General features: G+C 41.7%; 1 protein-coding gene across 3 annotated transcripts in view; it reads left to right on the top strand.

Annotated features, from left to right (window-relative positions):
* LOC121190894 (metabotropic glutamate receptor 7-like) overlaps window positions 1-18,163 on the top strand; it is a 57,170-nt gene that overhangs the window by 11,203 nt on the left and 27,804 nt on the right. For all 3 annotated transcript variants that reach the window (XM_041051928.1, XM_041051931.1, XM_041051933.1), the window contains exon 2: window positions 12,837-13,053. In XM_041051928.1, the coding sequence (XP_040907862.1) occupies window positions 12,837-13,053 (217 nt within the window). The remainder of the gene's footprint in view (window positions 1-12,836; window positions 13,054-18,163) is intronic.

Genomic DNA, 18,163 nt, shown 5'->3' on the forward strand with positions numbered 1-18,163 from the left:
GCTGGTTAACTTGTCTGAGGGTAATTGTCTGATCTGGCGTCTGTTGCGCATCTCTGATTCTGGCTCTGAAATACATGTCAGTGTGCAGCCCTCTGACACTTTGTCTCACTGCGAGTGGAAGTTATGTGAAATGTGCGTGTCACAAAAACACATTCCACATAAATCTTCTCGGTCCATTAGTCGACACACTTGCTGTGATGAATCATGATCTCAGTGCGAATGAAGAGTCTGTTTACACAGAATAGCTCTATCCAAAAGACTGTGTCCAGTTCTTCCAGAGCTGGCAGGTTATTCAGTACGGCGTTGGAAAAAAGCTTCTTGTGCTCACTGAGTGGACAATTGCCCATTGTTCTGGCTGTGCGGCGGAGCCAGTGTGTTGCTGACTGGAATACCAGGTCGGATGCCCTCAGTGATGCACCACTCCAGCACCACAGAGCAGAACAGAGAGCCCATGGCTGGCTAGGTCACGACTGGACGCAAGATCATTCTCAGCAGTGTGAGCCGCAGGGTGGAAGGATAGCAGAAATACAGAGATTTTACTAATCTTTTTCTCAAGGTTTTATAATTCTGCAACAGCTACCTCTCTCTGTAGGAGGGCTTCCATCTAAATCTAGCACCAAAAAAAAAGCAAATTCATGCATTTTTCCTTCCACTGCCGATATGTGAATGTTAGGAGTTGGTACATCGAGATAAACAACTGGTGGCGCTATTTTTCCAACTGGGTGCCATTAAACTATTGCAGAAGAAGTGGGCGCATTAAGATAATGTGATTAAAGCAGCACTTGTCAAACCTAAAACAGTGAAAAGAAATGTAGAAAACCTAATGGAAATGTCATTTGCTTGTTTCATGTGTTAAATGCACATAAAAGTGGCTAGATGGAAACCCATCTTGTGCCTCACTGCTCAAGAGCACATAACAGTATGATACTGACTACTTCTGTTCCTGCTATTAGTCCTGCTACTAATGTCTGTAATAGAAAAAAGCTTTAAAGTTAAAAATGACAGCAGTATGGTTTGCAACATGGTTAACTGTGATGTAAAGTGCCCACTATTTGTAATAAGTTGACTAAAACCAGCAATACCACTGATATGTTCCTTTAAAGTGCAATAAAGAAAGCAATGAGCCTGAATCTCATTAGTCAAATGTAATTAGTAATGTTAAATAAAGCCTCAAAAACCAGTATCTAACAAGACTTTTAGTCTACAGCCATGCTAGCAGCTCTGTGAGGCTGCCCTTTGGCACCATGGTGCTTTGAGCTAAATGCTAATGTCATCATGCGAACATGCTGAGGATGATGGGAACCTCTTGGTGCCGCTATTGGAAAAGTCAGGGGATCGCCTGAGGAAAACCATGAATGTCTGCAACCGATTTCATAGCAATCCATTCAATAGTTGTGGAGATATTTCAGTTTTGACCACAGACAAACTGATAGGCAGACCGACATTGCTATCCACAGAGCCATGTTAGCTAGCATGACTAAAAGCAGATGTAAAAAAAAACAATTTGCAGAACTAAAAAGAACCATCAAACATCACATGTTTTCCTCCTACATTTGGAGAGTTTTTCACTCTCTATTCTGTTGCCTCAAGCATCCAAATCATTAAAAATGCATCAGTCAGAATGTTAACCATTAAGAGACCATACAGCCTTAAATTCAGCATCAGCTCATTGGCTACAAGATTTAAAGTTAATCTTTTGATTGCAGAACTTTTTTTTCCTTGTATGATCATACTGAGATCCTCAGGCTGTTCTGAGTGACGTATAGCCAGAAGAGGAAAGGTGACTCCTTTTGCCATTATGACCCAGAGATGGTGGAGGAGATTGTCTTTATTGCCCTGCCTGACCTCAGCCTCCCAGGCTGTTGCTGTGTGCTTCTACCAACAAGCTCTACCAGTCAAACGCTTCAGGCTATAGGTGTTATAATGTGCAGGCCAGTTAGAGTTTGCCAGGCCCAGGTCTGTCAGTGTGGCTAAACTTAGGGCAATAAAGTCCCATAGTTGACTGTGAAATGGCTTACCTTGAAGACTTTTTTTTTTTTAAACCAAACTCAGAGTTGCCTTTTAAATCATGTTTATCGCTTTTTTAAAATCCGCTTTAAACTTGGATGTTTTGAATTTTGTCTGCTTTCAGTTTGATGCGGCTTTGATTTGAATGTTTTATCTGTTCCTGTATTTGTTTATTCATTTATTCCTTCATTTGCTTTTGCATTTCATTTTAACTACTTCTCCTGTGAATGTGTTTCTGGATTTTGATTGCCGTTTTATACATTTTAATGTCATTTGTTGTTGATGTCAGTTTTGTAAAGCCCTGGTTGATGAGTATGAATATCTTACTGTGAATGGCAGTTTAAGAAGCTAATTCTGCTTATTTCCAGTAATATAAGAATATCAGCTCTGCATAAATTACGCTACAACTGCATACATTCATCTCCACACACCTCCTGTGAATATCATTACAGGTACCACAATGCACAGCATAATCTGTGGAAAGAAAACATCAGTTTCAGCTATTTAAATACGAGTGCCAGACTTTTGCAGAAAAGCGTAGGCATCTGCACATCGATCCACATAGGCTGATAGTGGATTTGGTGCGTGTTGTTAATGCAGGTGTTATTGATAAATACGATAATCTCAACTTTGGGAGAATTTCAAGGCAGCAATGTAGGCGATGCCAAGTGAGCAGATAACTGCCTATAACAAAACATTCTGTTCTGTTTTAAACATATATTCGGTGCATATATGTCAAGTGCATGGCATCAAGTAGGGGCTCAGACACACTAAAAGAAAGGAGAGGATATCTGAAATTTTCCACTGCTGTGATCATTGCCTAATTACATGGCCCTGCTAAAGAATTCTTTGTGAGAAGCAGACAGAGAGGAAAGATAAGATCGAGGAGGCTCGCCCGCATTTGTCTGCGCTATTAGGGGAGAAATGGACCTGGAGATGATGCTCTGTCGAGTCTGAAGAGAGAGCCATACAGGGAGAGATGGGGGGGATAGCACAGAGGGAATCATTGAGATGCAGGTCAGAGTGTTGCAGGTGCACGACTGACAATGAATGTGTCAGACCCTGCATGCTCCAGGTGTAGGTGGGGAAAAAACATGCACGAATGCTTGCTCTTTGGTGAATAATATGTCAAAGGCGTATTGGGACTGGACAGAGCAATGAGGCAGAGCAGAGATGTAAAGATGTGGCACACGCCAACAATTCCCACAACACAAACATTTATATTTACATTTATCTTTGAATGTCTCTCATGATGGAACATTGTAGTTTTTCTCATGCCTAGGTACGGCATTGCGGCATGCAGATTTCGGTACGGGTTTACTGATATTTCATATTTCTCTGCAGAAAAAAATAAAGTTATCATCCAGGCTGTGAAGAACACAGTGGAGATAACAAAGCTGAGTCCAGTGCACTTTGCAGTCAGGAAAAATCAATACAGCCATCTGTAATTTGAGACCCTGTGTATATAAAGGAATACATTTGATAACACTTAGTCATAAACCCACAGGCTATGTTTTATTCTTACCGTGAGTCGAGTTTCTGTCGCACCTGGAGAGAGCACGCAGCACAGTCACGATGATCAAGACTGTTCTGCTGAACTGCATTGTTCTCTGCAGGGCCTCACTTTGTGTGAAGCCTAAATCAAAAGAGGCTTTACGAAATGACTTGAAGAGATATTGTATCTGTACATAATAAATCTCACGAGTGGCAGCCTAAAAGTTCGACTGTCATGCCAGCTTGAAAAGCAAGATCCTTTAGTCAGTAGTTTCCATTTGTGACATGTATTTGTAAAAGCAACACTGCACCTTTACAACACACTACATAGATGTGGAGCCTGTCCTCGGTACAGAGTCTTCTCCAATGAGGCTTTGAGACCTATTTGGTGTTGGGAAACAATTATTTCTTTGAAATGCCAATAGAGTTGGAATAACAGTCTGTTTACCAGATGGAAAGATGGAGGTCGGTCAGGTTCCCTTTGTGAGCTATCCACACTTTCCTCCCACGCCTCGGCTCTACTCTACTGTGTGGCTCTCCTGGTCAAATATCTGATTTGTGAGTCATACCTAGCCTCTATACCCATGGAGAAACATGCTGGTTGTCTTAAAATACACCCTGGCAGGGCAGCCATGCAAGAGCTCAGGCCCAGCACAGAGCACTGGAGCTGCCCATGGGACTGGCATTGAGCGAGCGGGAGAGACGGAGGGTGAGGGAATCGACTGGGAAAAAAGAGAAGTGGGCGGAAAGAAGGAGACGGTGGAAGGTCACGTTAGATAAAGGATTATGAAAGCCTAACTTTCTGTCATGTAACACCAAGGCTAGTTCAGCAGTGTGGGCAAGTCTAAAAGGGTGGTGTTTGTGATTCCCGTTGGAAAAAGCTGCAGAAGACTGTAACCTAAACAGTGTTAGGCTGCTAGAGTTAAACTCTATTCAGGTAAGGTCCTTGTTGAATAACTGGCTGAAAAGTGGTGGAGAGATGTAGTAGGAGTGTGATGGGAGGCTGGCCTTGGTGAGGAGGAAAGGTGTCTGGTGGAAGGGGAATTAGTCTCCAATCTCTTACAAAATACCTCTATTAATGTCTAATCTTCTTTGCCAAATACCATGTGGAAGAAATAGAATTGCTGCCTGGGTTATATTCACTATAAGTGCTTTGGGACACTCTTAGGGAGGACGTTGTGGTGGATGGTTCGATGTGCACAGGTCTTTGACAGTGGACACTGGAGCTCACATCCTGTGTTTTACGTGTGCTAAAGCACTTGGTTGGTGAAAGATTATGTTTTTTTTTTGTGAAACTGTGAAAAGCAATCAGTCAGTATTTTTATATTAACAATGGATCAAGTGACTATATGAATGTGAACTTGGCTGCTTCTAGTGATGAACGGAGACTTATGACTCAATTCTTCTGTTCTCCTCAGCCTTAAAAAAACGTTTCAGCATCTTTTAGGTAACTTTGCTATTTTGATTCAATCTAGCAGCTCTCATCAGCCTAGTTTTTTAGTCTCAGCAGGTAGCTGTTTTCAGCAAAAAAAAAAAAAAAAAAAGCAACCCACTGTGTGGTTTCTGCCCTGCTGTCAGACTAAGTTAGCCGGTAGCTGGTGAACACAGTGGAGAGCTTAGCAGCTAAAGAACCAGATATTTTCTCAGGAGCTGGTAGAAAACCAAAACAGAGCTAAAAAGGAGAGTGAATATATGACTTAAATTCTTGAGGTGACCAGAAACAACCATGAAAATAATGAAATATCATTCTTTAGTGGGTTTTGGAGGGACAGTGACTGAGAATATGTTTTGCAGACACGGTCTGAATGAATATTTTGCATTCGGCAGTGAAGACTTTGCAGATATATTGTTGTTTAAAAACTGTTGATTTTTAGGAGCGAAGGTTAAAATGAAAAATAGAGAGAAAATGGGGGGGCAAAAGAGAAAGACTAAGGACAGCGAGGAGGGGAAAGTTGGCTGGCATTTGAGCAAATGACTGAGGGCAGATTGTCTCGACTTGGGGGAAAACTGGCAGCCCAGGGACCTCTGTGGGCAGGAAGTGTCTGCTGATCATCTGTGTGGGCGTGTCTGCATGCAGACAGATGACAGGGAGGGAGGAAGAGACACACAGGGAGATGAGACTCGCTCGTCTCTTTCTGACTGAAAGGCTGAAACACACCGAGGGGCGGAGAACAATGGAGAGAGGCTGAAAGTCACAGGTTGTGTGAGGGCACAATGATGAAACGCAGCCTTCACAAAAGGAGAGTTTGAGTGAGAGTGAGAGACACAGATGGGCAGGAAGAGAGGGGGAGAGAGTGACAGAAAGAGGGAGGAAAAGCTGTCGGTTTCCCCCGCCCTTCCTCCCTGCCTCCTCGGCTGTGCTGGCAGTGCCGTGCTCTGGTGAAGAGAGATTACCAAAGCCCAGCCTGAGGTTGCATGTATGGACACAGTCATTACCTCTGCCCTGCTAACAAATGGCACTACTGTCTGAATACAAACCAATTTCTGTCTGACCCCCACCCCCTCTTCCACAGAGTTTCAGAGCCTTGATTTAGCAGGACAGATGTAAAACCTGATAACTGCTCAATATCTTTATAGGCCTGTTTATTGTGCTGTATTATTTTGTTTGTAGGATATCGACCATCGCTGTTTTACAACACTGAGCAGTGGAGCAACAAATAAATCTTCAGATGAGGGATGTTTTTTGGTGGGAAAATATTTATTCCGTTATGGGTGGGGTGTGCAGTTTTTAAATTGCTTTCAAAATGGCTTCTTGGCAAGTTCATAGGATCATATTTACAGTTTGTGTGTGCGTGTCATTGTGCCGATGTCACGAGGACAATCTGTGCATTGGCGTCCGGCCACAAACGGCATGGGGTTAGAGTCGGGTCTGTCAGAACCCGCTGTCATTTCCGCCATCACCGTGGAGATTGTTGCAAACGGCCGAGTGGAGCTGACTGATGTCAAGATATACTTAGAAGCTAATCATGCAGCAAATAGAAGCACAGGGATTCCTGCAACAGGAACTGCCTGGCCGCCCTCGCTCCAGTTACAGCCATTCATGGGAAACATTTCAGCCCCGCCACTCACCCGCTCCTTTGCAGCTATGTTTTTGAGAGCTGTTCTTGGATTAGTTGATACCAAAACCAGTCTGGACAACACTCTAGTGTTCTGTGCCTAATTTTTGACACTGATGGCGTCTACTCAGTGCTGCCTTTTGTGGGGAAAAGCTCTGTGTTTGAAAGATAGCTTTTGTTTTTTAAGTCTTAAGTTTTTGTTTAAGAACCCATGGACTGTCATAGCCCTCTGTTTTCTGTGGAGACAGCCTGTCTTTTCATATCTACAGCCTTCCCTCTTCTAGGATGGCAAGGATAGATGGTTGCCATTACCCCGACTGAGAGTCGTGTTGTGCCATATGCTGCCTATTTTTCTTCAGAAAACATTTCTTTTTGCATCAACTGTATGAGAGAAAAGGCAGAGCAGAGCAGCACAGCAAGCTGCATCTGCAAGAACTGCTCTCAGCTTGTCAGAATCATTACCTTCACATCAGCAGAGCAGGACAGTTAAAGCACAAACATTACAGTCTCTCACCTTTCTTTAGAGCTGCCCCTGGTGCTGCTGTATGTGAAAATGCAACGTAAAGGCCAAAGCACTCTAATTAACTTCACCTGGCATTCCCACTTACTGTGAATGTATCTAACCTTTACACAACCTCGCTTAGTCACCTCTCCTCTTAAACACCCTGGTTGAAATTCTCATTTAATGTCAGTAAGCAGATTACCACCCTCCTCCCAACTACCACCTCCCACCCCTGTCTTCTTCTTTTTTTTTTTTTTTAACCTTCTTTAGACTTCAGCAACAGATTTTTATTCAGGGCGGTCGCAGCACTTTGCGGTGGTAAATCAATAGAACAGTGTCCCCTATAACAGACCTCTGTGTTTTCCTTCCATCGATTCTGTCAGCCCAGATACATTCAAGAGCAAGCCAGGCGATTACCCTCAGCAATCCTAACTTTGATCTATACTACAGATGACAGGTGCCAGACATCAGCTTTGGGTAATTGTGATACTGAAAGGGGGCATCGTTAATCATTCTTTCTTAGCCTGAATTCAGTTGCTCATGATCGGTTCGCGGTTATTGTAGTCCTTGTCAGTGCAAAATGCTTGCAGGCGTCACCCTTTCACCTTGCTGCCACTAGAGCATAGATCATGTTGTCGTGTGTGATGCCATGTTTCACATGTAATAGCGAGTTCTTAATGAAATAAGGACAATTGCAAGCAGAATCGAGTGAAAGTGAGAAGGGGGCAATTTACTAAAATAGAAGGATCAAGAGAAAATAATCCCTTACTCATTCCAATCCAATTATGTACAGAAAAATATTCAAAAATGTTGATAAAAAATCCATTCTCCCTGCGTTAATATCTCTGTATTATCAGCTTCACTAAAACCATTCAAATCAACTGCAATTTGTTGCAATACAAGCTTATTTAAATGATAGTTCAGTGCATCAATCATGAAAGTGTGACCAAAGTGGAAAAGTTAAACTTTGTTTCTTGTAATCTACTGAGAAGAACATTATCAAGTTCAGAAGAATTTAATTTAATTCACTTATTTTATACAAAAGGTTAAATTACTAACTTGTATCCAGCTTAATTTATAGGCCATTAACTCCCACAGAGAAGAAAAAAAAAACACAAAGACTTTAGATTGTAATCAGTATCAGTTAGTCAGCAACTCCTTGTATATCGTAATTCCAGCAGGTTTAATCCTCACGCCTCTGCATTTTCTTAATCAAGGTTTTGATCAAGCACTTTTGTTACCTGGAGGTCAAAGTGGTAATTAAAAAAAGCAAAGGCGGAATACGTGGATGTTTCTACTGCAAGGAGGTGTGGATTCCTGGGGAATAAGGGCTGGAGAAATTATATCAACAGGGTACAAACCTGGGACAAAGTAAAAAGACATTGCCATCTTAAATGGTTCCCTGCAGCAAAAAAAGCTCCAGAGAGACAAATGTTCAAGCAGCTTTCTGTCCCAGCTGGGGCGAAGATAGGACGTGATTCAACAAACCTATAACACCTTTTGACTCCGCAGTATTACTACAGCAGCTCTGTTAAGATAGGTCTCCTATAAAATGTTCCAAATAAATGCTTCACATTTTGGAAAGAAGAGTCTTTTTAAATGCAAATCACTGTTGCTGTTGCTTTTCCATTACTTTGCTGTACTCCCTCTTTGACCCAGTACACTCAATCTAGACAAAGCTGAAGTGATTTAACTCGTGACATTGCTGCAGCGTTGCCACTTGTGCATTTGTTTAATTGTGTCAGTTGGTGTGTGTGTATACATGTATGTGTGTGTGTGTGTGTATATACACACACACACACACACACACACACACACACACACACACACACATATATATATATTTTCTTTTCTTTTGGTGACTACAAACATATTGAGTCTTCTTAAGCTCAACCTTCTCCTCTGCTCCTCAATTTGTCAGCTTTGTGCAGTTTGACCCCCTTTGAGTTGTGGGGTCTAAGCTATAACTCACACTCTGTGAGTTGAAGCAATCCCATCAGCGAGCCGCTGTGTCCTCATTCCTGTGTTTCCCCAGTGTCCGGCCGTTTTTGATCACTCTAACAGAAATGGATGGCATTCATACAGTGCTTAGATGAGACTGTTTGATGAGGTTCTGCACTGGGTTCAAGAGAAAATGATGTATTTCCCTGCCTGTGCATCCACCTGTCTAATGGGAGGTAGCCATTTTGATCCCAGACATAGCACCAGGTGCGATTGCAGTTTCAAAACCTCAAACACAGTTGTTGATGAGATGTTTAGGACTTTATCAGGCAGTAGTGTCAACAACCTAATACTAGATCTCTATCAACTGATTTACTTTATACTGGGTTTTTGATTATTTATTAATTTATAGAGCTTATGTGACATTATGAATGCATACAGACAGACATTTCTTCCTGTTTTTGCTTTCCTGACATTTTGTGCTTCTGCAAAAAAAAAAGGCTGAATGTGTGTTCGTACAGAAAATGAAATTAATCTCCACGTTGCATCATTTTCACGAATGTGACCGCTGAACCGCCCCAAGCAGCCAATGTACTGTACCAACTGTACAGATGTTAGCTAGCAACAGGCACATCGACTGTGTCTTCAGGAGTGTGTCTGTGTTTTTGTTGGGCTCGGTGTCTGATTGAACTGAAAATTCACCAGAGACCCTTGTTCTTTCTGTTATTTCCCTCCAGTCTCTCTCCTTTTTTATCTTGTTTCTGTGTGTTTATGAAAGAGATTCATAAAGCCGCGAGAAACGTGCAGATTTTACAATGAAGCTGAAACATTTTCAGTTTGTGCAGACGCGTTTTTGAGGTATTTTGCGCAATCCTGGGTGAATTTGCATCTAATCACATCTTTCTATTGATTTTGTAAGTAATTGCACCACCTCTAAAATTTAATTTGTGCTTTGTGTGAGCACACAGTAGTCCACAGCCATATTAAACGACTCTATGAGACTGTATTCAGGCACAGTGGTGCTTCAAGCCAAATTATCATGTTACCATGTGCACCATCTTAGCATACTAACCTTTGCTAATCAGCACTAAATACAAAGTACAACTGAATATTTAGTCATTACCCAAATGTTTTTGACCTGATGATGACTGAAGAAAAATTAAGGGACTGTGAATTACATGGAGGGGTAAATAGTGTGTGTGTGGAGGGCTGGGTAATGCATCCAAGGTCTTTGCCATAGTAATTGGAAACATTTCAGCAACTGAATACCAAATTTTATGCTAACAGGAACAGGTGATAACCAGCTTCATGATACCAGTTATCCAGGATCAGCAACGTTAGAGACCTCAGGACAACAGCTAGTGATATGAGGTTGGCTGCTAGCCAAGTGCTACAGACTTTTTTTTTTCTTGCCTTGGACAAAGTCTAAGATAATGAACTTCGATACAGTATTGTTATGTGAGAGTTGTTTGTGTTATACAGTATCTTGGTGCTCACCTCGAACCCACATCTTATCAGTCCACTTTCTGTCTGCCTCTTTTGCCTCTATTGTTTCTTTTTACCGGAAGGTATGTGCTCATATATATATACACACGCACATGCTCACAGAGTATCTTATTCTTTTGTTCCTTTTGCTTTTCACTGCTACCACTTAGTACAATGAATGCTGCCTCCATCCGAGTGAGCGTGTTGATTATACATCGGGGGATGGGGCATGTCTCCTGGTCCCTCGTCGCAGTTGCGTGGATGTGAGGAGTGCATGAATGGGTGTACTGAATTTCATGGTAATCCATCCAATTACTGCTGAGATGTTAGACTGACAGAACAACAACATTTCCTTGCTGCTGGCTTGGCTAAAAATCTGAGCAATTTAAAGATGTGTTTTGAGGTAAGAAGAACACCTGCAGACTATTAAGGAGTTTTGTGAACATTAGGAAAAGTGACTATCTTGCATCTTTCTAAAGAGCTTGATTGATATAGCCTGTTGAGGAGGATTGTGGCTCTAGAGAGGTCAGTAAATGGATTCTGAGTTGTTTGTTGTTGTTTTTTTTTAAGATAAGATAAAATGAATCAAGTGCAGATAAAGGGGTTAACTTCATGAAGAAAGTTGTTCCATACATAGGTAACGACATGATGATAACAGCTATTTTATCTGCTGAGGCAATTTTTTTTTTTTCTCGTCAGATCTTTCAAGCACCTTTTTGTTGAGGCAAGATCAAAATGTGTTATTGTTATATTTTCAGTTTCATCATTATGCAAACCAACATTATTCAACTATGTTAGACGTACATGGACTAGTTATTAGAGTCTATTTCATGAACCATATTAGCTTATCTTTGCTGTTAGCCAAGGTCAAATACAGGCTGAAATATAAGAAATAAAAAAAGCACAGACTCAACACCGAATTCCTCAGGTTTTATATTTGGATATGCTGCAGAGTGATGAAGACAGACGAAGGTCACATCATGAGGGCAGTGTAAGAGAGAGCTTAGAAACCTGTGCTGCAAGTTCATAAAAAGTGCTGCAAAGACAGTTTTAGCAATAAGCCTTCAGTGATATGTTAAGAGAAGAAAGTGACAGCACTGGACGTTGCCTGAGCAACAGACCCAATATAGGCTGGGTAAAATATTGCATGACATAATGTGAATTTATTCTTACATGGTCAACTGACAAGATCATGCAAGATATCTGAAAAATGTAATGCTCGTTTGTTCAGCCGTCCTGTGCAATATGCAGCTCCTGCTTGTGTTGTCAGGCTTTCAATTTATTCCCGGGACAAAATTATTATTTATTTTGGTAAAGTCTGTGAGAAAGTTGTCAAATATTATGTAACAAATGTTGCTATTATACCTATTTATGTTGTGTCTCTTATGTTACTTTACCCTCTGTAAAGCATGCATTTGCAAGTTTTAGACCTAAGTTATATCTTAAACTTCTCCAGCAACAAATTAAATGATTAAAATACGCACATTTTATCAAATTAAACTGTGAAGTTAAAGACATTTATGTTGGTATGCTCATTTACACTTGATGTCTATATGTTCAATACAGCTGGCAGCTGGTTAGCTTAGCTTGGCTTAGCACAAAGGCTGGAAACAGGGAGAAACAGCTAGCCTGGCTCTGTCCAAATAGAAAAGGATCAGCCTACCAGCAGCCCGTACAAAAAACAAGGTATAGAAATGACAAGTTGCAGTTTTGCAGGGATTAGATGCTGTGTGACTATTTTTTGGCCTCCAGGGAGTCTCTGCTCCTGGCCAAGAAATAGTCCAGCACATAACCTTACACACAATTGAAAACTTATTTCATCTTTACAAAACCTTTTTGTGCAGATTAAACAGTGTTGAAGGCCCTTTGTTACCTTTAGACAGAGCCCAACTAGCTGTGTCCCTCCTGCTTCCAATCTGCTAACCTTAGCTGACCAGCCACTGGAAGTAGCTTTGTATATAGCGAACAGACACGAGAGCGTTATCCATCTTCTCATCTAACTCTCTGCAAGAGAAGTATTTTTCCCAAAGTGTCATACGGTTCCGTAAGCCTCCAAATATAGCTGACCCTGACAAGCACTGTAATTTTTGCATCCACCATATGTGACACATTGAGGTCATATAGTTCATAAATTTCACACTCAGACTGTTGACACTCAAATAAAATGGCAGACAGTAAATATAGTGCACTGTATAGCAAATAAGGAGTGATTTCGGACATGACCGTTCAAAAATGGGATTTATTTTTCAGAACAGTCACCATAGCAACCAAATATAATGCTGCACCAGAATAACACCAACACATGAGTAAATGTTCCCTTCCTCTCTCCAACCCCACCTCTTCTCTTCAAGATCCCGCAGATCAGCTATGCGTCAACAGCCCCGGAGTTGAGTGATGACAGACGCTATGACTTCTTCTCGCGGGTGGTTCCTCCAGACTCATTCCAGGCCCAGGCTATGGTGGACATTATCCGGGCCCTGGGCTGGTCTTATGTCTCCACCATTGCCTCGGAGGGCAGCTATGGAGAGAAAGGAGTGGAGGCCTTCACACAACTCTCCAAAGAAGCAGGTAAGGAAAGGTGGTCAGTGATGGATATATTATGCGAAATTATAGTCACTTTTTCTTAATATTTGTTTGTCTTATTTAAAACATGCATTTGCATTTTTGACCCAGGGAAAGTTCAGTTTCCAGTTAGTTGTAAAATTTGTTTTCGGTTGATGAATTATTGATCTGTTTGGCAACTTCTCCTTTAGTTCCCCCGTGAGTTGTGGCGTTTTACTGGAAATGTAGTCAGAGAAACAGCTTGTAGAGAAGATGCCACATCACACTAATGAGCATTGCATGTTACAGTTTTGTTTTTTTTTTGTTTTTTTAACTTTTTGCTATGTGCAAACTCAGAAGAGAAATTGTTTGAAAAATTTTAATATGGTCTCTTTGACCACTAGAGAGGAGAGAGAATGGTCTGGCAACTGGTCATTTGGGAGAGTTTTGTTTTACACTCTGCCTTTTCTGTTTCACTCAACCTCATTTTTTATCCCTGCTTGTGAGAGCGCACAGCTCTGAGGATGTTAATGATGGTCAGTCAGCTTTGTGGTCAGTCAGTTCAAACCACTCTGATCCGGTTCTGTGTATGAAGCATCAGGGTTTTAGATAGTCCTTTAAGAAAAAAAAAGCCTGGCTTCTTTTTGGCGAGCGTCTCTAGACATTTTTCAAAGAAACCATATCATTAAATAGAGGGAGCTGAACCACTGAATGGTCTAGAAAGCAAGCTATTAGAATCAGTCTGGTTTGTTGGGTCCTGTAATGTAACATTAATGGTGATTGTTGAAAGTGGCAATGATCCTTTTTCAGGCTTAACAGTTTAAGTTGTTATGTTTAGATTTGGGTTTAGGTTAGAATAAGGATCTTGAAGAGTAATTACAGTACAACAGAGTTTTGCTTTCAGACAAGGTGTTGTGGTTTTGCCTGTAACTGGGCTGAAAATTGTGCACACGCTTGACTCACCTGCTTTTTTTCCACACTGATGCTGTTGTTGGCATGTGGTGGTACATATGAATCAGCAGTCGTTGCTGTAGCCAGGAGACACTCAGTTGCTACACAGTACAATGGGTCGGCTATCTTTGTCAGATCATGTGGTTTACTGTGCTGTGCTTTAGAAGGTCTGCAGAGACTTTCCACAGTTGCTGCTGCAGTATCTTTGCAAGATCAGGACCAGGATACACTTCTACAGTTGTGTTGTAGAAATGATGATTGCAAGAAGGTTTTTAATGCACAAGAGTTGGCAATAGCTCTGTGTTCAAAACTCCAATCCCTTTTCCTTCTTTATGAAAGAATCACTTTAAGAGGAAAGTTACGTGGGCTGGAAAAATTACCCTCTCTTATCCATGACAGCGCATCCCTGCAACTCACGACAAGAGGACCGAGCATTTTGCTGCTTCTCACCTTCACCTCTATGGATCCCAGTCCATTTCCTGTAAATCTGCTGGGAATGATCTCAGTCTCTTCTCATAGACTAATGTGCGGAAACCTCTAAAATGAGGAAAGCTAATGATATCCCACAGGCACCGATCAGACGTCCAGCATGCATGAATATTTCATCTGTGTGCATTCATGTCCAGTGTGATCACTCATTAAAACTTTAAGAAGCTGTTTGTGGCTGCGTAATTTGCATTGACAGAGAGAGAGGGAGAGAGAGTAGCCTGTGTAGGAACAAATAAGAAAAAGTTCTTCTTTAAGGACATGGAGGTTTCAGTTCATCCTATATCCTGTGATAAACACATTTTCTGTCAGATACATTTTCCTCTGTTTCCTTTTGCAAAAGCGAGTAAACACTGATATTATTATAACTCCTGAATAGCTGCACAAGGAGTATGAAATCATGAGCCTTTGTTGGTGTTGATTCACCCTGTTGCTTCTGAGCCACAGTCTTTTTTCAACATTTTGTATTCATATACAAATGGGAATTATTTCCTCTAAAGAAAACCTTCCAGAACCCAAGGCATCTTATCTCCAATAAACACATTAATTATGTACTAGCACAGCCATACATTCACAGGACTCACTCACAGGCAGCAGTTCTGCACCAGAACTGACTGGAATGGATTGAATTAAAGAAGCAAACATCTTAGACAACATGGAAAGAGAATATTTGTAAAATACTGTAAGTGTGTTATAAGTAAATATATTGACCATACGTCATTTTCAAGAAATTGCTAAACTGCAGAGCAACAACAACATTCCTGGATGGTTGTTGTTGCAGTACCCCTGCAAGTTGATCAATGAGACCTTGAGACAGTTTTTGTGGCTGCCCTGTTTGGTTGCAGTGAAATGTCAGATGCATTAGTAGGATTCTCGCTTCACCACTTCAAGGAGAACCATCTAGCGGACTAATGCAATATGGCTGCCCATTACCCCAAGCTGAGACTGGAGTGATGGTCAGCCTGTATTGATCTCTTCTGTTTTTTCTATTCCTTTTTCTTTGCCCTGCTCTCTATCTTCAGCCCTGTTCCATTGTGTACCCTCATCCTAGCTGCAGGTGAAGCTGGCAGAGATTAATCTTGTTTGTATTTTTCTGTCTGTCTGGACCCAAGCCAGAGCGATGGAGTTCAGTTTTCCCATTTGATAAAAAGACTTGCATTTGAGGAAAACCTCCCACAAAATATCACTGTGGAATTGATTGCAGCAGGTTGCCAACATAATGCTTGCTTAGATCAGATCTGAGCTGTGAGGGGGGGAAAAAAATCCTGCCAGTAAAGTATAGCACTCATGTATAGCAGTAGGAATGGACTGGGGGACGAAGCCTAATGCAAACACCGTAAAATAGATGGCGATACTTCTACACGACCCGTCGACATTGTCAAGTCCCAGAACAGCAGTGCAAAGGCAGGCAGAATATGGAAGGGCACACAGATGCTGAATATGAATGTCAGCTGCATGTCAGCCCATTTTGATGTGCTCCCACATGTTTAGGCGGGGAGACTGTGGGGAGCAGGTCTGCCTTTTGACTGTCAGGGTGATAAATATAATTGCAGCATTATGGATCCCCTGGAGGTTTGGGTTTGGAGGGTGTTGAGCAGGCAGGCGGGGGGGTCGAATCCATCAAAAGCCTCTAATTTAAAGGGATTTGTAATTCACTAAGCAAAATGGAAAAGCTGGATTCCTCGCCCTGAAGTGCATTTGCAGAACCGAGGGCATTGAAGATGAATAATTGAAGCAGTTAATGCAGTGCATGACCTGTGGCACTCAGACAGATAAGTGGAGAACTTCCCAAGACCTGATGAATTTAGCCATCATGATCATTAAGCAGTCTTTGATATTTTAATCAAATGTGGAGCAGAGGGCAGGAGTTCACCTTGCATATACTTTTGATATTATGTCGTAGGATCATAGGTATATGAATAAGGTGCGGCTAAAAATTTCAGTGTCACAAACCAGCACATCTCCAGCACATCATCCTTTACAAGCAGAACTTTTAATATTTTGAGTCTTTAGATATATTGTAGACAAACGTCCTCGCTCTCCTCTCTGAAAGTGATAGTACAGTACAGTGATGGTACAGTATTACTACACAATCCTATTTCTTGGATAACACTTTAACAAGTTGGAATAAAACACTCTCTTCTCCCAGAGCCTGACATTTATCTGTCTCACATCACACAGCTCCAGCCAAGACAGACACGCGGCTCTTCTTTAAACCCACAGTTTGATTCGAGGGCTCTTTCAAGTCCACACAACGCCTTCCAGTGACAGGTGAAGGCAGTCTGACCCCACAGCACAGTGCTCTGGAAGCACAGATACACCACTTGCATTTCCATCATGCCTGCCTCCTCAACTAAAAGACTGGCTGACCATCTGACTGACTGACAGATGAGGTGTTCTGCAGGCATTCAATAATTTAGCCACCACTGCACAACCGCCGGTCTGCAGCCTTTAGGGCAGTCTTAAACCCACGGCACATTCAGTTCTAGTGCTCTCTCTCTCTCTCTCTCTCTCTCTCTCTCTCTCTCTCTCTCTCTCTCCCTCTCTCTCTCTCTCTCTCTCTCTCTCTGAAGATGGGATCTGCTCCAAATGCCTCTTATCTTCATCAGTGGCTCCTGTGGTCTCTGTCTGTATTATTGACTGTTGTGACCTATAATATATCTCTGTTCTGGACTGTTATACCATTATAACTCTTTGCACAAGCCCACAGGGTTTTTGTCATAATGGGGTTAATGTATTTTCATGACACTTAAGCTCTTGGTGTATTATGAGTTTTTTTTTTTTCCTTTTTTTTCCTGTCTGGAATGAATCTCTGTGTGTGAGATACCTACCTGCAGACATACTGTTCCCCTGGAGCTGAAATCTGCTGCTAATGTGCCATAATCAGATGTTAAACAGAGTTTCCTAAATCAGAAACCGGGGAGTGCAGTGTCATACTGTAGGATTTCAGGCTAGAATCAACTGAAATCTCTGTTCTGAAACAGAGCTTTAGTGTCATCCCTTGGAGACCTACAGCGCTTGCTGCTCTGCACAAATGACACCAAGCACGTTTCACTCTAACAGGATACCACAAACCCTTGAGCAACAGCTAGTCCATTGGCGGGATCTCCCTTTTTATGTGTAGTCCACTTAGGGAGGATAACAGCAACCATCCCAGCATGTTTTCTCGCATCAAGAAACATCCGTAATTCTGCCTGCTGATACTAGAAAAATGGAAAGTTAAGAGGAGGTTCTGCAGTTGTCATTTTGCTATCTTCCGCCTTTAGAAATGCCACAGTAAACCGTGACTGGAGATGTGTGATCTGCCAGCTAAAAGCTGTTTATATCAAAGTAATGAGCCTGAGGAGACTGGCAATTAGGAGATTCCTTCCATTTCTCTGTCTACTCAGGAAAATTCAAACTGAAAGGTTATTGGGTAGGCTGTTAAAATGCTTGAGTGGGAGAAATTTTAATTGGTTTGTGTAGAGCTTTGCTGTTGACTCAGGACACAGACTGCTGCCTCAGTATAGGCCTACAGTAGTTAGGATGCTCTCTCACACAGGTGATCACATTATCTGTTTATCCAAAGTGCTTCAAAGGTTAGCTTGTCCTTCGCACCTATAATTACCGCACCAGAGTGAAGCAAAACGCTTTTTTATTTTTTTATTTTTTTGTGAACGATATAATTTTGCTTCTCCACCTGATAATGAGCTGTTGAATA

Source organism: Toxotes jaculatrix, chromosome 2 (assembly GCF_017976425.1).
Source record: "Toxotes jaculatrix isolate fToxJac2 chromosome 2, fToxJac2.pri, whole genome shotgun sequence".
Lineage (NCBI taxonomy): Eukaryota > Metazoa > Chordata > Actinopteri > Toxotidae > Toxotes > Toxotes jaculatrix.